This window comes from Betta splendens, chromosome 10, assembly GCF_900634795.4.
Source record: "Betta splendens chromosome 10, fBetSpl5.4, whole genome shotgun sequence".
In the NCBI taxonomy this organism is placed as follows: domain Eukaryota; kingdom Metazoa; phylum Chordata; class Actinopteri; order Anabantiformes; family Osphronemidae; genus Betta; species Betta splendens.
In genome coordinates this window covers 659,635-683,398 of record NC_040890.2, presented here as the reverse complement: position 1 = coordinate 683,398, position 23,764 = coordinate 659,635, and the positions used below count along the sequence as shown (strand labels likewise).

Sequence of the window (23,764 nt, the reverse complement as noted above, 5' to 3'; positions counted from 1 at the left end):
AGATGAACATTTCAGAGCAGGTTTTGAACCAATAGGTCGTATGCTGTGGATGGTATTGAAAAATTACAGTAATGTTTATACAAAAATATTATAGAAAAATATGCAACATGACTATTTCCTCATATAAACGGTTGTGTCCTGTGAAGGAGATGTAGACACACAGTTTGGAGCAGGTTTTGAACCAGGATGTCATATGGTGTGGATGGTATTGAAATATTACAGTAATATTTACACAAAAATATTATAGAAAAATGTGGAACATGACTATTTCCTCATATAAATGATGGTGCCCTGTGAAGGACATGTAGACACATAGTTTGGAGCAGGTTTTGAACCAGAAGGTCATATGGTTTGGACGCCCTTGAATTATTAATTTCTTGAAAATCCAAATAATTTATCGACGGTCCCTAAGTCAACGTCTTCGTGTACCGAGCGGTCTCGTTCTGTGTCCGCGTAGGGAACACGAAATGCGGATCGCTTGTTCAAACACGGACCGCTTGTCTGGAGGTACTTTCGGTCGAATGTCTGTTGAATGTCCAACGTCAAACTAACTTCACCGCGGTGAATAACCATTGTGTTACTTTAACGACTTAAAACACGCACGCCTGCCTCTTTATGGCAAACAGATTCGCTTGAAGTTTCCCCATTCTCCATAGCATAAACTTTGTCATGGGCTTGTAAACATTCCATTCAAGCTTCAATTACAGATTCAAATAAATATACATTGTTATTATATTTGCATAGAGCTTATGAATTCTGCATCATATAATGTCATAATATTGTCATATAATATGTCATATAATTGATTTTCAAACACAACGAAGTGAAGGACAACATAAATCCATTTCTTTAAAGATTTTTAATGAAAATATTTACTGAAAAGTGAAATGACACACAAGACCACAGTTAAAAGAACTTATGTGAAATAAAATTAATGTCTCAACGACATAACATTTAATTTGTAAACAATGTGTTAAAATGTATGAAGTTACTCTAATATAATTTAATAAAACAGATTTCTTTATAATGCTTACTTTCCATATCAGTGTTTGCATATTCTCAGTCTACCTGTCAATGGCTTCATTTTGTATGGGTTATTGAATACGGTTCACGGTCGTGGTAGGAGTGCTTCTGGATGGATCTTGGAGTCAATGTTATTCATAAAACTAGGCTCCCATCACAAATAATCCTGCTATCATATGTGAATATCATCTTCAAATGGACAAATTGAGTTTGTCCAGTTTGTCCATAGAGTTAAATCATGTCATGTGACAAATCTGGCACTGAAATGTTTATATTTCAGTGCCAGAGGCGTGAGGGCCTTCACGTTATAAATTGTATATGACGCTTAGAGAACTTATCTCGGCATTCTTCAGCTTTTTAAACAAACGAGTGAGTGGGCATAGGAGGTAGTGTGCAAAAATTCCTGAGCTTTATGACGCTACAAAGGACAATCAGTTCGTTTCAATGGTGTTATGGTGATAGTATTGCAAGACACTATCAAACTGCGGTCCTCCAGGGAGTTTGACACCCCTGGATTAGAACAACACGCTTTTACACATTTTGTACAGTACATAGTTTGGGCAAGACGTTGATCAATGGACATAGGTATAATGAATAATCGGTTACTGATCAAGATGCGTTTCTAGTGTTACAGGACACGGGTGTTTGGCTTCTTTTGCCTTCTGTCACATCCTGCGCTCAGATGCCAGAATACAGCTCATCTATCTGTGGCCTGAAGCGTTGTTGTATTTCGTTCCTCTTTGCCTTCATTGTTGGAGTAAGCAGGCCATTTTCAATTGAGAACAGTTCTGTGTTGATGTAGATTGCCTTCACCTGAAAGACACAAGTATTATGTTTGTGTTCAAGAGCGTAATCATTTTTTCTTAGTGAAAAATGAGCAGTTTGAGTAGAGCTACTAAGTGATAAACTGGCCAAGAATGGTAAGCAACAGTTGTACCTGCTCAAAGGACTTGAGGCCCCCTTCCTTGCCCAGGCGTAGCATGTCTGCCATGATGGCTGCCTTGACATCCTGTTAAAAAATACAACACTTTAAAAGTCATGGACTATATTTTAGATCAAATCCAGTCAGGTTAATGTAGCCTAGGCTTCTATTTTCTATTTAATATAAACGTTTGCTTTTATAAAAAAAATGACACTATTGAACAAAAAATGTCCCAAAACACTGTCAAATTTGTAACTAAAAAAAGTAATTTCTCGAGAAATTACGTGGGAGAGCTGTTCTGTTGTTGTTCTGTTTGTGTTCAGCTCAAAACGCTGATAAGCTACTCACATAGAAACGTTCACTACGACAAAACGATGCAAAGGTTAAAAAGATGAACAAAATTGCAAAGTTGACCAATGCTGAAAAGTTGACCCACATTAAAAAGTTGACCCACATGAAAGGTTGAGTATGATTACAATGTTCATCAAGATTGAAAAGTTGATCCATGTTAAAATGTTGACATTAAAAAGTGGACCAACATTGAAAAGTTGACCTACATTGAAAAGGGACCCAAATTGAAAAGTAAAAAGTTGACCAAGGAACATTGTTAAAGATCACAAAAAATCTAAATAAGCTGATAAATAGACTAATTTGATAAAGGAAACAGGTAAGAAATCAAAGGAAAAGTACATAGAAAACACACTCTGTGTATCAGGAGCTTGACCTGTCAATCAAACTGTTTCAGTTGATGTTGTCATGGAGACAAAAGGCAGACTCACTCTGCTCTGTAAAAGCAGAGTTTCACAGTATAAATAGAATTGTTCCAGCTAAATTATAATAGTTATCAAAAAAATAATTTTATTTTACGAGTCCCAAGGCTTCAATGAACACATGGTGTGAATTTTATGTTTTAAAAACTAAAGACTGTAGCCACAGTCGCGATTTATGTCTCTTCATGTGTTTCTCCAAAACGTCTGCCGAAAATTATCATTAGAGTTAATGGGAGAAATTCTGGATCTCTCTGCGCTTTGAGGCTGATAGCGACTAAAGTGTAGATCTGATGGCTTAGGCAGAAAGAAGACAAGTATGACTATGATTTAGTAAAAAATTACACTGATAGAGTAAAAATTGTGGCAGTAGTGATGAGTTAAAGACAGAAGATCTGTCTTAAAAAAACGAGCCATCACACTCTAGCGGTGACATCACGCACTCTAGCTCACGCAATACTGGAAAAGCTGAAAATGTATAATAAAAAAACAATGAAAAAAGTTGAATAACATTAAAAGTTGAAAAGTAATAGCCACCATCTCCTAAAGACGACACACGTTTACAAAGTTGAACAACGTTTCAACGATGAAGTGTTGAGACGATAAACCGACTGAAAAAAAAGAGTGAAATAATAATAAGAAGTAGCGGAATAATAAAGACTGAAGATATCAATGTGTTGCCAGCTCTCCCACTAATAAAGTGTCACCTTCATTTCTATGTACCACAATCAACACAATTACTTATAAAAAATAATACACATTTCCTAATGCATAGTGGGTGCATCAGTTCAACTAAGTTTTCTAAGTATTAAGGTCTTACCGCTCTGGCACATAGGTCCTGGTAGCTGCCCTGTAGTCCTAGAGTCCTCTTGGTCCAGCCAGACAGGAAGTCAGGGTCAGGGACTACTATTGCGACCAGATATGCCTGGAGGTTGACACATGCATGCAAGGTTTATATATTCATTCATTGATTCATTTTAGTATATATTATATATATATATATATATATATATATATATATATATATATATATATATAGAGCAACTAGTGTGTGTGTGTGTGTGTGTGTGCGCGTGTGTGTGTGTGTGTGTGTGTGTGTATATAGACTATATATATATATATATATATATATATAGATATATATATATATATATATATATATATATATATATATTTAGGCTATATATATATATATACACTCTATTCTCACCCTCCGCGGGTGGTCTCATCCACTTTCCAAGCTCGGGTCCTCTACCAGAGGCCAGGGAGCTTGAGGGTTCTGCGCAGTATCCTTGCTGTTCCTAAGACTGCACTTTTCTGGACTGAGATTTCGGATGTTATTCCAGGGATCTGTTGTAGCCACTCCTCCAATTTGGGGGTCACTGCCCCTAGTGCTCCAATCACCACAGGCACCACTGTGGCCTTCACCTTCCAAGCCTTCTCCAGTTCTTCTCTGAGCCCTTGGTATTTCTCTAGTTTCTCATGTTCCTTTTTCCTGATGTTGCCATCGCTTGGTATTGCCACATCCACCACTACGGCTTTCCTCTGCTCTTTATCCACCACCACAATGTCTGGTTGGTTCGCCATTACCATTCTGTCTGTCTGTATCTGGAAGTCCCACAGGATCTTGGCTCGCTCGTTCTCTACCACCTTGGGAGGTGTTTCCCACTTTGACCTTGGGGTTTCCAGTCCATACTCCGCGCAGATGTTCCTGTATACTATGCCAGCCACTTGGTTATGGCGTTCCATGTATGCTTTGCCTGCCAGCATCTTACACCCTGCAGTTATGTGCTGGACCGTCTCTGGGGCCTCTTTGCACAGTCTACACCTTGGGTCTTGTCTGGTGTGGTAGATCTGGGCCTCTGTGGCTCTGGTGCTCAGGGCCTGCTCCTGTGCAGCCAGGATGAGTGCCTCTGTGCTGTCCTTCAGCCCAGCCCTTTCAAGCCATTGGTAGGATTTGTTGAGATCAGCCACTTCAGTTATGTTCCGGTGGTACATCCCGTGCAAGGGCTTGTCCTCCCATGATGGTCCCTCTTCCAGCATCTCATCCTCTGTTCTCCACTGCCTGAGACATTCACTCAGCACGTCATCTGTTGGGGCCTTATCCTTGATGTACTTATGGATCTTGGATGTTTCATCCTGGATAGTGGCTCTCACGCTCACTAGTCCTCGGCCTCCTTCCTTGCGGCTAGCGTACAGTCTCAGGGTGCTGGATTTGGGGTGGAACCCTCCATGCATAGTGAGGAGCTTTCGTGTCTTAACATCTGTGGTCTGTATCTCTTCCTTTGGCCACCTTATTATTCCCGCAGGGTATCTGATCACTGGCAGAGCGTAGCTGTTTATTGCCCGGGATTTGTTCTTGCCATTGAGCTGGCTTCTTAGGACTTGCCTTACTCGTTGGAGATATTTGGCTGTTGCCGCATTCCTTGTTGTCTGTTCAAGGTTGCCGTTTGCCTGTGGTATTCCAAGGTACTTGTAATTGTCCTCAATGTATGCTATTCTTCCTTCTGGGAGTGAGACCCCTTCTGTGTGGATTACCTTGCCTCTCTTTGTCACCATCCTCCCACATTTCTCGAGTCCGAATGACATCCCGATGTCCGAGCTGTAGATCCTGGTGGTGTGGATCAGCGAGTCGATGTCTCGCTCACTCTTGGCGTACAGCTTGATGTCATCCATGTAGAGGAGGTGACTTATGGTGGCCCCGTTCCGGAGTCGGTATCCATAGCCAGTCTTGCATAGGTCTGAACCCCCTTCTGAGGGGGTTCAGACCCCTGCAGGGTGTAAGATGCTGCAGGGTGTAAGATGCTGGCAGGCAAAGCATACATGGAACGCCATAACCAAGTGGCTGGCATAGTATACAGGAACATCTGCGCAGAGTATGGACTGGAAACCCCAAGGTCAAAGTGGGAAACACCTCCCAAGGTGGTAGAGAACGAGCGAGCCAAGATCCTGTGGGACTTCCAGATCCAGACTGACAGAATCGTAATGGCGAACCAACCAGACATTGTGGTGGTGGACAAAGAACAGAGGAAAGCCGTAGTGGTGGATGTGGCAATACCAAGCGATGGCAACATCAGGAAAAAGGAACATGAGAAACTAGAGAAATACCAAGGGCTCAGAGAAGAACTGGAGAAGGCTTGGAAGGTGAAGGCCACAGTGGTGCCTGTGGTGATTGGAGCACTGGGGGCAGTGACCCCCAAATTGGAGGAGTGGCTACAACAGATCCCTGGAAAAACATCCGACATCTCAGTCCAGAAAAGTGCAGTCCTAGGAACAGCAAGGATACTGCGCAGAACCCTCAAGCTTCCTGGCCTCTGGTAGAGGACCCGAGCTTGGAAAGTGGATGTGAATTTTTATATATATATGCACACACACACACACACACACACACACACACACACACACACACACGCACGCATGCACGCACTTAAGGGCTTGAGTTGTACACTTAATTGAGAGCTTGCTCCACCCACCTGCAGGCTGTCTCCGTGCACAAAGACCTGTGCTACTGCATCACTCCTCAGGTACACACCCTCTACCTTCTCAGGAGCAATGTATTCCCCTTGAGCCAGCTTAAAGATGTGCTTCTTCCTGTCCACAATCTTCAGTGTGCCAGTCTGTCCACACAAACATGTACATTTTTAGTTTTTTTTTAAACCAGGGTGTTATATAAATGAAATTGTACTACTGAGCTACAAGCAATTTAGTTTTGATGAAATGTGACTAAATGTGATTTGTGGTATTAAACTCTACCGGGAGCCATTTTCCAATATCTCCAGTATGAAGCCATCCATTTGCATCAATAGCCTCTGCCGTCTTCTCTGGGTCCTTCAGATAACCCTGAAACACATTGGAACCCTTCACACATACCTAAGGGAAAAAGAAAACACACACAGATACAGATACTTGTGATATTTGAATGAGATGCATTACTATAAAAACCTTCGTAATCATGCCTTGCTTGCATTTGTGTTTTACCTCTCCCTCTCCATTCACAGCCAGGTAATTCATCTCAGGAACGTCCACCAGTTTAACAGAGTTACAGGGCAGTGGAGCACCAACGTGGCCTGGTAACACAAGGTTAAGTTTGACAAGGTGAAGAATAAATGATCAAAGCAGGTTTCACAAAAGAAGAATAAAAAACAACAACAACACCTAAAGCAGTTGTAACATTTATTACCAGCAGTCCAGTCACCGGAAACAGTCAAGGTGCACCCAGCTGTGCACTCTGTTTGGCCATAGCCTTCAAAGAACTGGGTCAAAGAAAAACAGCATTATTATTCATGACAAGTGTATCACGATGAGATGAGACAGCAGAGACTTAATAATGTGTAAGGTAAGAGCTGAACTTGGACTACCTGACAGCCCACAGCAGCTCTGAGGAAGGTGAGGACAGTAGGGGAGATGGGAGCAGCTCCTGTGATCATGATGCGCACGCGGCCTCCAAGGCTAGCCTGCAGGGAGCAGCCATGTCAACCAGCCTGCCACATGGGCCACTTAAGACACTCTAGGTCAGGGGTGTCAAACTGCTGGTTTTCCAACTGTCCCTGCTGATTACCTTGAACAGGTGTGTCCGTTGGCTCATCAAGCTGCTGAGTGACTTAACACACCTAGGTAATCAGTAGGCTCTGTGGAGGGAGAGTTGGAAAACCAGCAAGGGACTGGTTTAAGTTTCACACCCCTGCTCTACCGTTCTTCTCATCCACTGCTTTAGCATGGTTTCAGTAAAGGTTAGGCCTCAATTTAGTTGTTATCCTCCTCTTTCCCAAAATGGACTAGAACATCAAACACACCTTTAAAGATGCAGAACAGATGAACAAGAATAGATTTGTTAGAGTGGTTTTGACTGCCTTTATGTACCTGGACCTTCCTGAAGATGAGCTGATCCCAGATACTGTCTGTCCTTACAATGCCTTTCATTATCTCAGCCTCCTTCCTCCTGTAGGCAAATCCCAGAAGCCAGCGCTTCAAAGAGGTGTTGGCCTGTCCAAAAATCTACAGAAAGACACTTGTTAATTGTGAGGACCAAGGACCAAAGTAGTCATGAGCCCACTTTAAAGCAAATGCCATGTATTGTGAGCTTAGTTAGTTATTTAGAATCAGTCTGCTGCCTGAGCAGATGCATGTATTTGTGAGACTGTCACCATCTTGGCCACCTACTTTATCATACATCCTGTTTAGAAGTCGAGGCACCACAGGGAACACAGTAGGTCTCAGAGTAATGAGGTCATCGGATAGAAAACGAATGTCTCCCTGGAAATAGCCAATCTTGGCTCCGTGCAACATAATGACTCCCTGTCAGCATTGTTATGGAGACACAGAGAAGGGGAATTCAACACAGAACGATTCAAATATAGCTAAAGGGTGTTCTAAACATGAATGATCAATGATTACCAAATGATGGAGCTAAGGGAACACACCTGTACTACTCTCTCAAACATGTGAGCCAGGGGAAGGAAGGAAATATGGATGTCACTGGACTTCAATGGACAGCTATGCTACACACGCACACAAAGACAGACATGGACAAGGGGGGGAAGCAGTTAGTGTTATATCTGTACCTCCACCACCCTTTCAAACATGTGGCCAAAGGCAGAAAAGACAACATGACATCTTCTGTGGTGGTTGGAGCCCAAAACTGGAGAGAAGAGGGAAACATTTATGAAATGCCCTCACAGCCACATGGAAAAGGACACACAATAACAGGACCTCTCACACTTGCTCTGTCTCTCCTTTCCCTTCTTGCTTCAGCCCATGCTCCTCTCTGTCTTCATGTAAAGCTCATATTACTGTAATCGCCCCGTCTCAGGTCAAGCCTCTAACAATGTTATTAGGACTCACCTCTGTTGTTTTAATGAAGGCTGAGCAGTTGGACACTATGTTGCGGTGTGTCAGCATGGCTCCCTTTGGATTACCTGAAAGAGCATATGCAGTACTTTGAAGCAATGAGGCAGGTGGACTGCGTGTTTCAGGCACAGCTCAATCGCCATGGGTCTCACCTGTTGTTCCACTAGTGAAGCAGATGACTGCCATGTCCTCAGGTCGAGGAGGCTGCAGGGACCAAGGTGTTAAAATAAGATCAAAGATCACCAACGTTTTGCACGTGTGCCACAAACAAAAAAAAACAAACATAAGAAATGAATACTGAGCTTTTTTACTTTAATAAAAGGTGTTTACTTACAACTGGTTGCTGATGGTTGGCCTTGCCCATAGCCTATGCAAACAATAAATAAATCAACATATGCAGAAAAACAAAGAAAGCCATTCAAGAAATACTATGATGAACTAAAAACATTTAAATAGATAGTAAAGGAAAGCTGCCTGCTGACCTCCATCTCCTGCAGACTGAGGATGTGGATTCCTGCCTGTTGCCCCCTGTTGACCAGGTCGATGCTGGGTGTCTCCATTAAAACAATGGTTTTCAAGGAGTGTGTCTTGTTCTGAACACACTCCAGCACCAGGCTGACCTTATCTAGCACATCACACAATATAGTTGAGATGGAAGCTGCAAAAAGCATATGAACAATCAGGTCACCAGCACCACTAACACTGACAAACACACTGATTGTGGAAATGTACTTTCATTGCTCTTGCTTACCTTTATCTATAATGTAGGCGATGGCTTCTGTCCCTAGCGTGTCATACAACGGAACTGAGACCAGAGAATAGGTGTAACATGCCAGCTCACTGAGGGTCCACTGAAACACATCACAGTGGTACATTAGGCAGGGCTGTTTATCATCATACACCTGAAAGAATGCAAACCTGATTTTGGAAGCATTTTAGAAAAAGTCCCAGTCAAGACATGTGGGTTGTATTTACTTAGGAACAAAATGATTAAAACACCGGGAAGCTGCACTTCTGTGGCAGATACAGGATTAGACTGTGGTTCAATCAAATAACCAGGAATCACTTTTAGACATAGTGTGGGCCGTGTGTTTCTGTACCTCAGGTCTGTTCTGAGAGAAAATGCCAATGTGTGGGTTGCTGGCCTTGGAGTGTCCTTTGTGAAGAAACGCTGAACCCAAATTCTCACATCGCTCCAGCACCTAACATATGCAAAGCAGACTTACAGGGGGCAAGCAAAGCACTGGCCCACACCCTCGCCTGCTTTCTAACATTCAATTTGTGGTACAACCCCCCCGAAATACGACGAAAATGAATGAAAACTAAAACCTTCAAATGTCTATGAACAATACATGCAGCTAATATTCCATGTATCTGACACTAACTTTACCAGTACCACTGTGGCCACAAGCTGCTTGTCTGTACTACTGCTACTACTACTACTACGTTACTGCTACTACTACTAGCTGCAGACCATAATGTTGTATAATAAGATACGTTAACCCCTAAAGGTAAATCCAGGAGTGAAGAGCTACTGATGGCTTACCTCTCTGTAGCTCATCCATTCATAAGGCTGTTTTGGTTTCCTGGAGCCCAGGAAGGCGCCGTTATCTAGACAAAGAGTTTGGGGATAAGTCAAACAAACTACTCAAGCTTAAGTAAAGGTTGCAGACTCAAACATCTGTTTGTAGTGAAAGAGATACAGTCAGCCATGTTACTACTTCCACTCACTGGAGACTCTTTTCCCTCTGAGGAAGAACTCGTACATTGTTGTGGCATCGTCATAGAAATGTGTTAAGTAGCTGTCTCCATCCTGCAGAACTGATCGCCGTGCCAACTCTCCGCCCTGATAAAACAAACACATTCTAACATTGATCATACTGTTTGCATTGGATTCAGTCTCTTAACTAACCAGAACATTTCCTACTATAACATAATAGACTGAACACAACATAATCCCAACTTAAACAACAGCTGCATTATTTCTGTTTGGTAACGCTCTACCTTTACACCTGCGGCTTAATTAGACCTAGTCTGTTTAACTGTGCTTGTTCTGCCTGTGGCAAGAGGAAGTCGTTGGCTGTTCCACATTGTTTTACTATGTCACATATAGAGAATATGTGCCAAAGATCTGCATCTGAAAGGAATATTGGCAGGACATAGACACACATTGTGTACACAGCTGTTTGCCAGGGCACATCAGTGAGCGTAGTCTCCTCTAATCCTCACTCTCAGCAGCCATTTGTCTGGTGTTCTTCTTTTTCCGACCACTAAAGGTGAAATAGGAGAGGCCACTGGAGGTGGGCCTTGAAAAAGCATCTTCCTTAGCAAAATAAAAGCTCTTTTTTACTATGTTCACTGCAGAAATATTGAATCGTTTTGCTCTTGTGTCATTCTGAATAAAAAAGATAAAGCAGGGACAGAGGAACTTTGATTGGTCACTCACTGGAATCTCCACCGACTGCATGCGGAGGTCGCAGACCGGAGGTATGGTTTTGGGCCGTGTTGCCAGGTAGTAGGTGGTTGCAGCAGCCATTGCCCCCACACTGACGAGCACAGGGGTAGAAACATTCCTGACGTATTGACTAACATCATCCAGATCTGGTAACTTCAGCCTCTGAAAAAAGTCCTGGTTCAGCATCATGACGCGATACAAAAAGCAACTGTGAGTTTGTGGGGAGTTGCTGTTTGCGTGTGTGTATTAATGGAATTACTTAATTAGTGTGTGTGTATGTTAGATTAAGGCTAGGCACAATAATGTGCCGGAGGTAAGGGGAGTTATCGAGGTGAGTGTTAAAGGAAGGAGTGTGTGGAGGGACGCTGGCCAGGACGGAACCTAAAGAGAAGAAGAGAAGACAGGTCCTTTATTTCAGTACATTAAACACATATCATTTTGATTTCTTACTTTTATCCCGTAACATCTAAATGTCTTGTTTTGTGCAAATAATGCTATATAACCACAACTGGTCATCATTAACAGCACAAAAAGCAAGTTCCATATTCAGCAGTGAAGGAGTGGATTATTAGTTTTTCACCTGTGTTTTTGATTAAATTTTGCTTTTTCCCCCGTACTTAGAGATCACAACTGTGTTTGGAGATGGGAGATTATGTAGTGGCAAAAATGCCTGAGAAAACAAACCAAGCGGCAGCAGGAGAAAGGCTGCGCCCTAATTCCTTCATATGAGCTTTAAAAATAAACAAAGACGACGTTACCCTGCAAGTCACACAAAGATCAGCTGGTGGTTTGTAAATACTACAGCGACACATGAGAATGTACTGTAGAAATAAAACACTAGTGTCCCGGATGTAGCAGCGGTGACAAACGCTGTTTATCATCACGTGAAGACTCTTTATTAGGTGCCGCTGTGTTAAATGTTACTTTGTTACTTAATCTGTTCCATCACAAGCGTCAGCTGACTGCACATCATCTCGTTCACTACACAGTGATGAACGGTGCCACCACAGGTTGATGGAGCTGCTGCAGATCTTCACATTGGAACAAAACTCTAGTATTCCTTTGTTTATTTTATTATTCAAACGCTGGATTTTGTGTTTTGTTTGAGATTTAAAGAAAAATAATCAAAATAATATCAAAAAAATCATTAGTTGCAGCCCTATTACTAAGTTCACCAAAATACCTGCTAAAGTTACAAGTAGTAACACAAGTAGTGGAGTGTTTCTCTACTTACAGATGCAGGTTGTCTTTTTCAGTCAGCATGAGCCCCTGCATGATCGGTAAGCGACCAGGGCACCGACCTTGAGATGAAGTTCAATTCAATTCCATTTCAATTCAATTCAATTCAATTCAATTCTATTTTATTTATATAGCGCCAAATCACAACAAAGTTATCTCAAGGCACTTTACAAAGTAAGGTTTAAAACCTCACACGACTAAACCCAACAAATCCCACATACAGCAAGTAATTTGACAGCAACAGTGGAGAGGAAAAACTCCCTCTCTAACGAGAAAGAAACCTCCAGCAGAACCAGACTGGATGTGGGCGGCCATCTGCCTCGACCGGTTGGGGTGAGGGGATAGAGTCCATTCAGATCTAATGAGAATGGTTTTCATGCAGCTCACTTTTGTTTAATTTACTGATCTGACTGTGGTTTTAAGCATTAATATACATAAACAAACTGTGATGCATTTGTTGGCTGTGGAATACACTAGTGCGGCAGCCGGATACTGATGACGTGGCTCTGTTCAAACATAGATGGACCTTTAAAAACCATTGCATGCATTTCACAGTATACATGAACACAAGCATTTTACATTTCATAATGATTTTATATTAGCTAATTTAAGCTTTAGGATGTCAAAATCAGATGTGGTTTCATTCCATGTAATCATCGCTGGCATCTCCCTTACATAAGGAAAAGTCCCATAACTCTATAACCACAGTTAAACAATGAGGGCATTACATAAAGTCATAGGGTCTTTACAGTTAGAGGCAAACTAAGACAGTCATCAACTCATCAAAAGACCAGTTATGCGCTGCTGCTATTACAAGGGTGCTTTCTCACTTGCAGTATAATTCAATATCATGTATCATATAATTACCAGATTCTGCCTGAATAGGATTAGCGGCTGTCAGGTGTAAGATTCCAGTGCTGTGTTTGTTTAACAGGTGGGAAATAGGGTTCTCAGCTTTGTTGCAAACACACACGTATAAGATGACAGATTAGAAGAGCTGCATCAAAATAAAGTGAAAACAGGCCCACTGCTATGTGAACCCTCAGAAAGAAAATCACATAAAGCCCATTTCTTAGAACTAAAGCATGTTCCGCTTCATCATCATCATAGGGTCTGATGAAACGCAAATGACAAACACAGAGTTCTAAGATGAGTATGAGGCAGGCATGTAAAGGTGCGTGTAACTATTTGTAGCACACATTAATCATTCACATCTGACATGATTAATATTTGTGAATCAACACGGAAAGCTCAAGTTGAGGTTAAACTGACATGTTAATGAAGATGATAGGTCAAACAGACCTGTTGAAACGCAAATCTAACCTGTAATAGTTGCTTTATTAATATTTAGCAGGCCTTACTCACAACAGGCCTCCAAAAGCAGCACAGCTAGTTCTATTTCAGCTTAGTCCAGCTAAATATGAGTCCAAACAATGTCAGGGAGAACCACACTGCTGTGAATGAGAGTTTCAGGTGAAGTAGAAGCAGCTGTAATTCAGAGCATGCAGCAACAACTGACCAGGAAGTAGGAAGGTCTTTGTCCATTGCATGCAAATCACCTGACAGTCAGCTCTGCTCATCAAAGCCTTTCTCTGCATTACAAAAACCAGCTCTGCAATTGGAAAAGCCCAGCAAAAAGAAGCAGATAACTGTCATCAAAAGGTACAAAAGCACGCTTTGCACGGAAAGCTTTATTGCTTTGCTTATAATTAGTAATTATTGTTTTTTTCTGCTTACTTTATTACTTCATTGACTAAAATAATCTACGCACTACATCACAGGCAGCAATCAGCAAAAACACTTTAATTTAGCCTTTCCTCCAAAGAGAGCTGCCTACGACTCCATCAAACTACTGCACTCAACAAAGCTCTTACCTCTTCACAGAAATAATTACAAATAAAGAATATCTTTAAGTCTCCAAGTCAAATCTGTGGTTTTGTCTGTGACCTCAGTGCGAGTTAGTCACAAACCTGAATCCCTATCTCTCCCCAGGGGCTCACTATGTCATGAAAAAATGACATCTAATGTCAATTTAAAGCAATTTGTTGTCAAGATTAGCAACCAAACAAATCTGATAGTTTGAGCTTAAGTCTTGTCTTTCACAGCCACTCCAGTTTAGCTTAAGGCAAAATGCTGCGTTTAACATGATCATCATGCAAAGGATTTTATTACGTCCACCAGAGCTGGAAAAACCTGTACAATACAAGGCTATGATGCTGCAGTTTACCACAAACAGAATACATACAAATGGCGGGATTAAACTGTTTCAGTGACCACAGTGGAACACATCCATGTTTCTCCATACACCTGATTCTCTCTCTTTCCCACTCACCTGTAACAGGAGGCAGCCAGGTGAGTCTATGCCTTCCCTTTCTCACATGAGAATACTCCAACAGTAACCCCAGGAATGCTGTGTTTACTGCCGCTACAGCGACTGCTACACACTGACGATGCACTGATATAACACTGGCACAACACCGTCACAAAGGCTCTAGCACTAGGTGATGTGTAATATCCACTAATCTACCAACCAAAGGTCAGGGGGAGGGCTCCGATAGGCCAGGACAAGACCACAGGCTGTAAAATCAAGACAGTATGTGTGTTTGAGCCCCAAGTAATCAGTAAACTCATCCATATGTAAAACAGACCAGATAGTATAGTATAGAACACATTATTGTCACTATAGGAGACTGACCTTTTAGGTTGCTCTAAGAAAAGACATCACAATTGTAAAGGTACAAAATTGCTGTATAGTCAACAATAGATAGAAATACCACTTTCCTAACAAAGTCCCCTGCAAAACTCTAAATTTTACAAAATGTTTGAGTCCTGTCACCTTTTCCCCAGTGGCCTATGACCCTGTGTGGTCAGCTGAGATGATTACAGAGCGGGAGATAAAGGCTGATCAAAGGCAAAACGGAACACAGGGAAAGAGAGAGAGACACCCTAAGAAACAGTTATATTACACTGGTGTATAAACAAGATTCTGTGAGTTCTTGTTAAAAGTGGTTCAGAAATCCAAATATGTTGCCAGTGTCTAGGGGGCTTCTTTGTTCTACATTCATTCGAATGATCCCATTTAATTTACAGATTTGTCATTGCTTTATCACAACAAAGGCATGCTGAGTAGGAACTTTGAGGTCAACTCAAGTACAGTCATTTGAGTTTGAACAGCTCCACAACATTTTAAAGGAGATATATTGTACTTACAGTAACAGCTGTAACTACTGTTACTTGACTCATTACGATTTTAGATAAAGGGCCTTTTTACGCAGCTCAAAGGTAAATGTATAAATTGTGGCTGTATTCTTCTAAAACAGCTAACAAAACAAGCAAATTAAAAAATAAAAATGCCACTAAAACATTCCTCTTCATTTTTGAGTCAACAATTGATTGATTCAACAGAATAAACAAGTATATTGATTCTGTTGTATATAATACAATTTATAGTATATAGCATAATATGATAAAACAAGTGAAATTAGCCTGATGTCCCAGGTGTGAAGCCAGCTCGTTCTAAACTGCCTTTTTATAGTTCTGTGTTTATTAGGACTTAGATCTGGGCTCATAGAAGGCCACTTCAGAAGTATTTGATATCATTCTTTGTGCTTTAGCTGCATGTTCTGGGTTTTTACCCTGGTGACTGATCCATGCACACTTTCCAGAACGTCTTGAAAGTCCTGTGATTTTGTTGTACTCTGTCAAAGCCCTTTACGAACATTTTCAGTCAGGATTTAGAAAACATCATAGCACAGAAACAGCTCTGGTTAGAGTCACTAATGATCTTCTATTAGCTTCGGACAATGGTCTAGTTTCTGTCCTTGTCCTGTTAGATCTTAGTGCTGCATTTGATACAATTGATCATAATATTCTATTGCAGAGACTAGAACATAGAATCGGTATTAAAGTAACAGCATTGGGATGAGATCACATTTCTCCTTCGTTAGCTTCTCTGCACTGGCTGCCTGTAAAATGTAGGATAGAATTTTAAATTCTCCTACTCACATACAAAGCACTCAATGATAAAGCTCCTTCTTATCTTAAAGACCTCATAGTTCCTTATGCTCCCAGCAGAACACTTCGTTGAGCGGCTTCTGACGTTATCACGCCATTCAATGGTCATTATCAGTGGTTATCAGCCCATACGTATGGGCCGGTAGGTGCCCATCTACCTGCTGGCAGCGGTGAATAGGTGCAGTAGATCGTCGTCATTTATCCGTAAGGTTGATCACGGCTCGGATGATTTAACCAGCAGAGTCAGTAGGGGCACTGTTGAGCGGTTGTTGTCCCGATGGGAGGATCGAAGTTTTGAATTTTGATTTATTAGCGAGCATAACTTAGCAAGTAGCTAGCGGTATTGTGTTAGCTAACTGTAACCTGAACCCCCCACCCGTTATCTAACCCTAACCCTAACCCTAACCACAATAACCTCTAAAGCTGTTTAACATAGCAACTTAGCTAGCTGTTAGCTGTTCGCGAGTAGGGAGAGGGGGCACCTACTGGCCCATACGAATGCGCTGATAAGTTCTGATCAGCCCATTCGTTATAGCTGATAACATCCGAAGCGGGTGCTTCGTTCTCAGAGTGCTGGTCTACTTGTGGTTCCTAGAGTCTTTAAATGTAGAACGGGGGGCAGAGCTTTTAGCTACCAAGCTCCTCTCCTCTGGAACCAGCTGCCTCTTCAGGTTCGAGAAGCTGACACACTCTCCACCTTTAAGATTAGTCTTAAAACCTTCCTTTTTGATAAAGCTTATGGTTAGAGATGGTTCAGGTCACTGGCAATGATTGTTAGTCACAGGAACCATCTCTTAGTTAAGCTGCAAGAGACATAGACTGCTGGGGGACTTAATTTATACACTGAGCTCCTCTGTTTCCTTCTACCTCTTCTCTCTCTCTCTCTCTCTCTCTCTCTCTCTCTCTCTCTCTCTCTCTCTCTCTCTCTCTCTCTCTCTCTCTCTCTCCTCCACTCTGTCCTCACCTACAGGTATCATTGGACTCAAATTTTGGGGTCTGGGAGTCTGGGAGTCCCTGGTCCTACCATCCTGCCTGTGCTCTGTTGTTGCTTGTTGTTGCTTGTTGTTGTTGCTGTGCTTTTCTCTCTCTCTTTCCTCTCACCCCAACCGGTCGAGGCAGATGACCCCCACATCCAGCCTGGTTTTGCTGGAGGTTTCTTCCTCGTTAGAGAGGGAGTTTTTCCTCTCCACTGTTGCTGTAAATTGTAATCAAGGACTTGCTGTATGTGGGATTTGTTGGGTTTAGTTGTGTAAGGTCTTAAACCTTAAACTTTAACTTTAAACCTTGTCTCACTTAGGGGTGTAATAGAAAATTTGTTCCTTCCTTATTCTATGCAGTTATTATATGATTTATGACTTATGTTCTGCAATTAATATCTTGTGTTTTGTCTTACTTCTGTTCTATGTATTAGACATTTCACCTAGATTGTTCAATGTGACAGGGAGGAGATGGTGCATCAGTCTGATTGGGCCACACAGACGTTTCACCGTAGTGGGACAGAGGGTTAAAAGGCAGAAGCAACTTGAGGATCGTGGGCTCTTTGCATCACACCTTCGTGGTGTGTGCACTGATCTCCCAGCTGGTTTTTGGTTTGTTGATGTGCACGATCAACATCCATGCTTTTGATTTGCTTTCCCATTATTCTTATTTTCCTTTATCTTTATAATAAATTACACAAAAGACAACTCTCTCATCTGCCTCTTTATGGGAAATTTCCAGCACAGGGGTCTCTTGTCCTCACCTAACTTGTGTTCACACAGTTATACCAAACAGCTGATGAAACACTTCTCTATTTTAGATGGAGGGATCTGCATCTTGCTAGTTAGAGGCAGACACTGCACTGTGGAGGATGGGGTCTGTTGAAATAAAAAGAAAACAACGAATGCTGTGCGGGTTCATGGATGTCAGCCAACCAGGGGCACGTGACTTTTGACCTCAAAAGCGGCAAAGACACGATGCTGGTTATCTTCTGCAACACATCAAGTCTGTGTTTCTGCAGAAAACTCAAAGAAACTGGATGTAACCACCACACGTCGAAAACAGACTCAGACAAACTAAAACCTACTTTGAAGTTAAATTTACCTTTAGCACTAGACTATGGCAAAACCCACTTGAGTCCATTCAATCTCTACCTAAGAACTGCTAAAGACCGGATTTAGACGTGTAACGTTACTGTGGAGTCCAATCAGCGCAGTTCGAGAGTTGAGTTTTTCTGCGCCAAGACACCAAACTTTTAGCGAAAAATAACTTTGCAACTTTGAATGAATTTCTAACGCACCAGTCAAGGCCAAACAGTTTATGCATAACGTCCTCGTGCATAACGTAATACACTCTTCAAATATTAATAAACCAGCGACAAATAATTTAAGTATAATCTACCTGATAGTAACCATTGTCCTCGGCTTGTTGTAGCAGAGCACGCGCTCCCTGTTGTGCTGTAAAAATAACTTCCGTCAAAAACCTTTCAAAATAACACTAATGTGCTGCACACAAATTCCATTAGACTAAACTTAAATATAATTAATAAACAAATGACATTTTACATAGCAAGCATTTTCTTACATTAATTATAATGATAGACAATGTAACTTCTTCAAACTGTGATTAGGACTTGAGTGTGCGTAAATAAAAAGCTTTGCATGTAGCACTGAATTATTGTGCTTATATTCGAACTAGCTCCGTGATTATACTGTACCTCTGTCTGCAGACAGGTTGAGTCCAGTCAAAAAGTCTAAGCACTTTTACCGCTGAGTGCATTTGGAAGAGATTCTTGCACTGCAAAAGTGCGGTAGACTTCATACTAGATTAGTATGAATCTAAATTGTTGAGAACCAGGTGACTGGTGATATTTAACTAAGTTAAAGCTCTGCTTTGTGTAGACTCTGTGTAAAATACTACCTTCTAGATGTGTTTGTAACATGTCTCCGTTTTTCGGCAACCTATTACTGCCACCAAAAGAACATTCTTTTTTTACTGGTATCTCGTTATTGGGAAAAATCTCTCGCATTAACTAGCACATTTTCTCATAATAATGAGATACCTTTCTTGTTATAACGACATTTTTTTTTCTCATAATAACGACATACTTTTCTGGGTATAACGAGAAAACGTTTCGCTGCGGTCAAGTGAGCCGTCGTTCGTTCATCCGTCGTTCAGCCAGCCGCGCTTCAAAAACGTCTTGCGCCCGTATTACGCGCTTTACAGCAGAGCACAAACCTCTTTTCATAGAGACACGTCTGGTCTGTTCAAAATATGGAAAACTACGAAACAAAATATTGCATATATAGAAAAACTGTCGCCTAATAAAGATCTGTGTACTTTTACTGTAAAATTAAGCATTTATTAGTATTTAAAAATACCATGTCATAATGTAAAACCTTTATAATTAATAACTTGACTTTGGTGCATAGTTCCAGGCTCAGACCACTTTCTCCTTGTTCTACTAGATGTGTACTATCACCCCACAAAGATCTGTGTATTTTTACTGTATAGTTTAGGATTTATTCGTATTCAAAACTACCATGTCATACTGTAACTGTATGGGCCGTATAGTCAACTTTAATCATTAATAACTTGACTTTGGTGCATAGTTCCAGGCCAAGATCACTTTCCCCCTGATCTACTAGAAGTGTACTTTCACCACACAAAGATCTGTGTACTTTTACTGTATAGTTTAGGATTTTAGAAGTACCATGTTATGCTGTAATATGGCCCTTACAGTCAAGCACAAAACCAAGTACTGCACTACAAACAGTGTAGTGTGTAACTTTCTTTTTTATTGTTTTAAGTCTGTATTGTGAAGAGAGAATAATTGCATTAAATCTAATCCTGAATATTTGGTTATATACATTTTTGTATTTACATTTTAGTGTTTAAAACTAGATATTAAATTGTGCAAGAAGAGATACGGCAATAACTTTGATAAAACAAACTCCAGACATGGGAAATGGTTTAATGAGAACAAATAACGATTTCATTCAGGTGCTATAAAATGGTCGTTCATGTGCCCTTTTACAGATACAGTGTGATGGCTGTTGCAGGTGGTTTCATGCACAGTGCTTAATATGCTCTATATAGATAAAAACACACAAGAAAGCAACAACTGAATACTGGACTGGAATTGCTGTCTTTGTAAATAATTCCTCAACCATAAAACAGTTACAGGATATATCCTATTCGTCTTGTAGTTTTGTTCATTTTGGCATTTATATGTATGTATGAGTATTTATACGTCCATCCATCCATTTTCAACCGCTTTTTCTGGGGGCGGGTCTAAGCAAACTCCAAACTTCCCTCTCTCCGGACACTTCCTCCAGTTCAGCCCAGCCCAGGACCTGTTTGCCTTGGGAGACCCTACCAGGGGCATTTAGCCCCCGACAACATAGCTCCTGGGGTCATTCAGGCACACAATCTCCTCCACCACGTTAATATATGTTTCACACATAAATATTTAGTTTTTGACTGTTCCATGACTTTATATTAAACATTAAACATTTAGTTTCAATATTAAAAGTCACACTTTGGAGTCCTAACAGATGTTAAAAGGATTTATTGTGTGTGTGCTTAGCCTCACTCAGTTTTTTATTTGATAAGTGACATAATCTGGGCCTGGCATTATGCACTGAAGTCAAGTTATTCATCATCATAGTTGAATATAAGGCCCATATAGTATTACAGTATGACCTGGAAGATTTGAATACTAATGAATCCTAAACTATACAGTAAAAGTGCACAAATCTTTGTGGGTGATAGTACATCTCTAGTAGAACAAGGAGAAAGTGGTCTGGGCCTGGAACTATGCACCAAAGTCAGGTTGTTAATCATCAAAGTTGACTGTATTACAGTATGACATAGTACTTTCAAGTACTGCTAAATCCTAAACTATACAGTATAAAAATACACAGATCTTTGTGGGGTGATAGTACACTTCTAGTAGAACAAGGGGAAAGTGGTCTGAGCCTGGAACTATGCACCAAAGTCAAGTTATTAATGATTAAAGTTGACTATACGGCCCATACAGTTACAGTATGAACTGGTAGCTTTAAATACTAATAAATCCTAAACTATACAGTAAAAATACACAGATCTTTGTGTGGTGAGATCTGATCTACTAGAGTACACCTCTAGTAGATCAGGGGGAAAGTAGTCTGAGCCTGGAACTATGCACCAAAGTCAAGTTATTAGTTTTAAAGGTTTTACAGTATGACATGGTAGTTTTAAATACTAATAAATGCTTAATTTTACAGTAAAAGGACACAGATCTTTATTAGGCGACAGTTTTTCTATATATGCAATATTTTGTTTCGTAGTTTTCCATATTTTGAACAGACCAGACGTGTCGCTATGAACAGAGGAAGTCGCGACGAGCGTGTTTTGTGCTCTGCTGTAAAGCGCGTAATACGGGCGCAAGACGTTTTTGAAGCGCGGCTGGCTGAACGACGGATGAACGAACGACGGCTCACTTGACTGTAGTAATATTTCTCGAGTGCGTTTCATGTGCAGGACAGGCAGATGAACACTATGTGTTCTTAAAGAACCCCAGCGTCTCAGGTGATGGTATATTCAATTCAATTCAATTCAATTCAATTCAATTCAATTTTATTTATATAGCGCCAAATCACAACAAAGTTATTTCAAGGCACTTTACAAAGTAAGGTTTAAAACCTCACACAACTAAACCCAACAAATCCCACATACAGCAAGCATTTAATTTGACAGCAACAGTGGAGAGGAAAAACTCCCTCTCTAACGAGGAAGAAACCTCCAGCAGAACCAGACTGGATGTGGGCGGCCATCTGCCTCGACCGGTTGGGGTGAGAGGATAGAGAGATAGAAAAGCACAGCAACAGCAACAAGCAACAACAAGCAACAACAGAGCACAGGCAGGATGGTAGGACCAGGGACTGGATGCAGGCAGGATGGTTGGATCCGCAGCTGCCCATCACAGACACCAAACTTTGAGTCCAGTGATACCTGTAGGTGAGGACAGAGAGGGAGAGAGAGTGGGGGGGGGGGCAGCTTAACTAAGAGATGGTTCCTGTGACTAACAATCATTGCCAGTGACCTGAACCATCTCTAACTATAAGCTTTATCAAAAAGGAAGGTTTTAAGCCTAATCTTAAAGGTGGAGAGTGTGTCAGCTTCTCGAACCTGAAGAGGGAGCTGGTTCCAGAGGAGAGGAGCTTGGTAGCTAAAAGCTCTGCCCCCTGTTCTACATTTAAACACTCTAGGATCAACAAGTAGCCCAGCGCTCTGAGAACGAAGTGTTCTGTTGGGAGCATAAGGAACTATGAGGTCTTTAAGATAAGAAGCAGAGTAGGAGAATTTTAAATTCTATCCTACATTTTACAGGCAGCCAGTGCAGAGAAGCTAATGTAGGAGAAATGTGATCTCTCTTTCTAAGTCCTGTCAGAACTCTGGCTGCAGCATTTTGAATGAGCTGTAGGCTTTTTAAGGAGCTGTTAGGACATCCTATGAGTAAGGAGTTACAGTAGTCCAGCCTAGAGGTAACAAATGCATGGATCAGTTTCTCTGCATCGCTCTGAGAGAGGATGCTTCTGATTTTAACTATATTTCTAAGGTGGAAGTAGGCGGTTCTGGAGATTTGTTTAATGTATGATGTAAAAGAGAGATCCTGGTCAAACATGACACCAAGGTTCCTCACAGTAGAATCTGAAGCTAATGTTATGCCATCCAGGGTGGCTATCTGACTCAATAGTGTCTCTCTCAGATTTTTAGGCCCAACAATAAGAATCTCGGTTTTATCTGAGTTTAGTTGAAGGAAGTTTTGGGACATCCAGGATTTGATGTCTTTTAAACAACCCTGAATTTTGACTAGTTGATCTGTTTCATTTGGTTCCAAGGACATGTATAGCTGAGTATCATCTGCGTAAAAATGAAAATTAATAGAATGCTTTCTAATAATCTCACCTAGAGGAGACATGTATAAGCTAAACAGAATTGGACCCAGCACAGAACCCTGTGGAACTCCATAGCTAATCCTTGTGCGTGTGGAGAATTTATCATTAACATGAACAAACTGGAATCTGTTCAACAAATAGGATTTAAACCATCCCAATGCTGTTCCATTAATCCCGATTCTATGTTCTAGTGTCTGTAATAGAATGTGATGATCAATTGTATCAAATGCAGCACTAAGATCTAACAGGACAAGGACAGAAACTAGACCATTGTCCGAAGCTAATAGAAGATCATTAGTGACTCTAACCAGAGCTGTTTCTGTGCTATGATGTTTTCTAAATCCTGACTGAAAATCTTCATACAGGTTATTCACTCTCAGGTGGTCAGATAATTGTTTAGCCACGATTTTTTCCAGAATCTTGGAAATAAAGGGTAAATTTTAAATGGGCCTATAGTTGGCTAGTTGTCCAGGGTCCAGGTTGTTTTTTTCAATAGAGGTTTGACCACAGCCACCTTAAAAGCCTGTGGTACATAGCCTAGTTGTAAAGATTGGTTGATTTGATTTAATATGGACGA

At 41.1% G+C, this 23,764-nt stretch overlaps 1 protein-coding gene across 4 annotated transcripts; it reads right to left on the bottom strand.

Moving 5' to 3' along the window:
* Window positions 1–840: 840 nt before the first annotated feature.
* On the bottom strand, window positions 841–14,579 carry LOC114864609 (long-chain-fatty-acid--CoA ligase 1-like). Of its 4 annotated transcripts, none has more exons than XM_029165505.3 (20): window positions 11,006–14,578; window positions 10,291–10,405; window positions 10,106–10,170; window positions 9,660–9,761; window positions 9,311–9,410; window positions 9,042–9,217; window positions 8,894–8,926; window positions 8,712–8,763; window positions 8,554–8,627; window positions 8,133–8,210; window positions 7,873–8,007; window positions 7,573–7,707; window positions 7,071–7,166; window positions 6,893–6,965; window positions 6,691–6,779; window positions 6,466–6,582; window positions 6,186–6,329; window positions 3,533–3,637; window positions 1,961–2,032; window positions 841–1,836 (listed from the first exon to the last, which is right to left on the bottom strand). In XM_029165505.3, the coding sequence occupies exons 1-20, from the start codon at window positions 11,201–11,203 to the stop codon at window positions 1,702–1,704; spliced, it is 2,094 nt and encodes a 697-aa protein (XP_029021338.1). In that variant the 5' UTR covers window positions 11,204–14,578; the 3' UTR covers window positions 841–1,701. The 4 variants fall into 4 exon arrangements, 3 of the variants coding, with proteins under 3 accessions (XP_029021338.1, XP_040928631.1, XP_055368554.1); XR_008695986.1 differs by lacking the exon at window positions 841–1,836 and adding an exon at window positions 5,821–6,026 and having other exon boundaries at window positions 11,006–14,579; XM_041072697.2 differs by lacking the exon at window positions 8,133–8,210.
* Between the last annotated feature and the right edge of the window lie 9,185 nt (window positions 14,580–23,764).

Coding starts and splice junctions, on each gene's coding strand:
- LOC114864609 (XM_029165505.3), bottom strand. CDS start 11,203: ATGATGCTGAACCAGGACTTTTTTCAGAGGCTGAAGTTACCAGATCTG. Junction 8,008..8,132: donor TGTTTGAGAGAGTAGTACAG/GTGTGTTCCCTT, acceptor CAATGCTGACAG/GGAGTCATTATGTTGCACGG. Junction 6,330..6,465: donor ATATTGGAAAATGGCTCCCG/GTAGAGTTTAAT, acceptor TTGTGTGGACAG/ACTGGCACACTGAAGATTGT.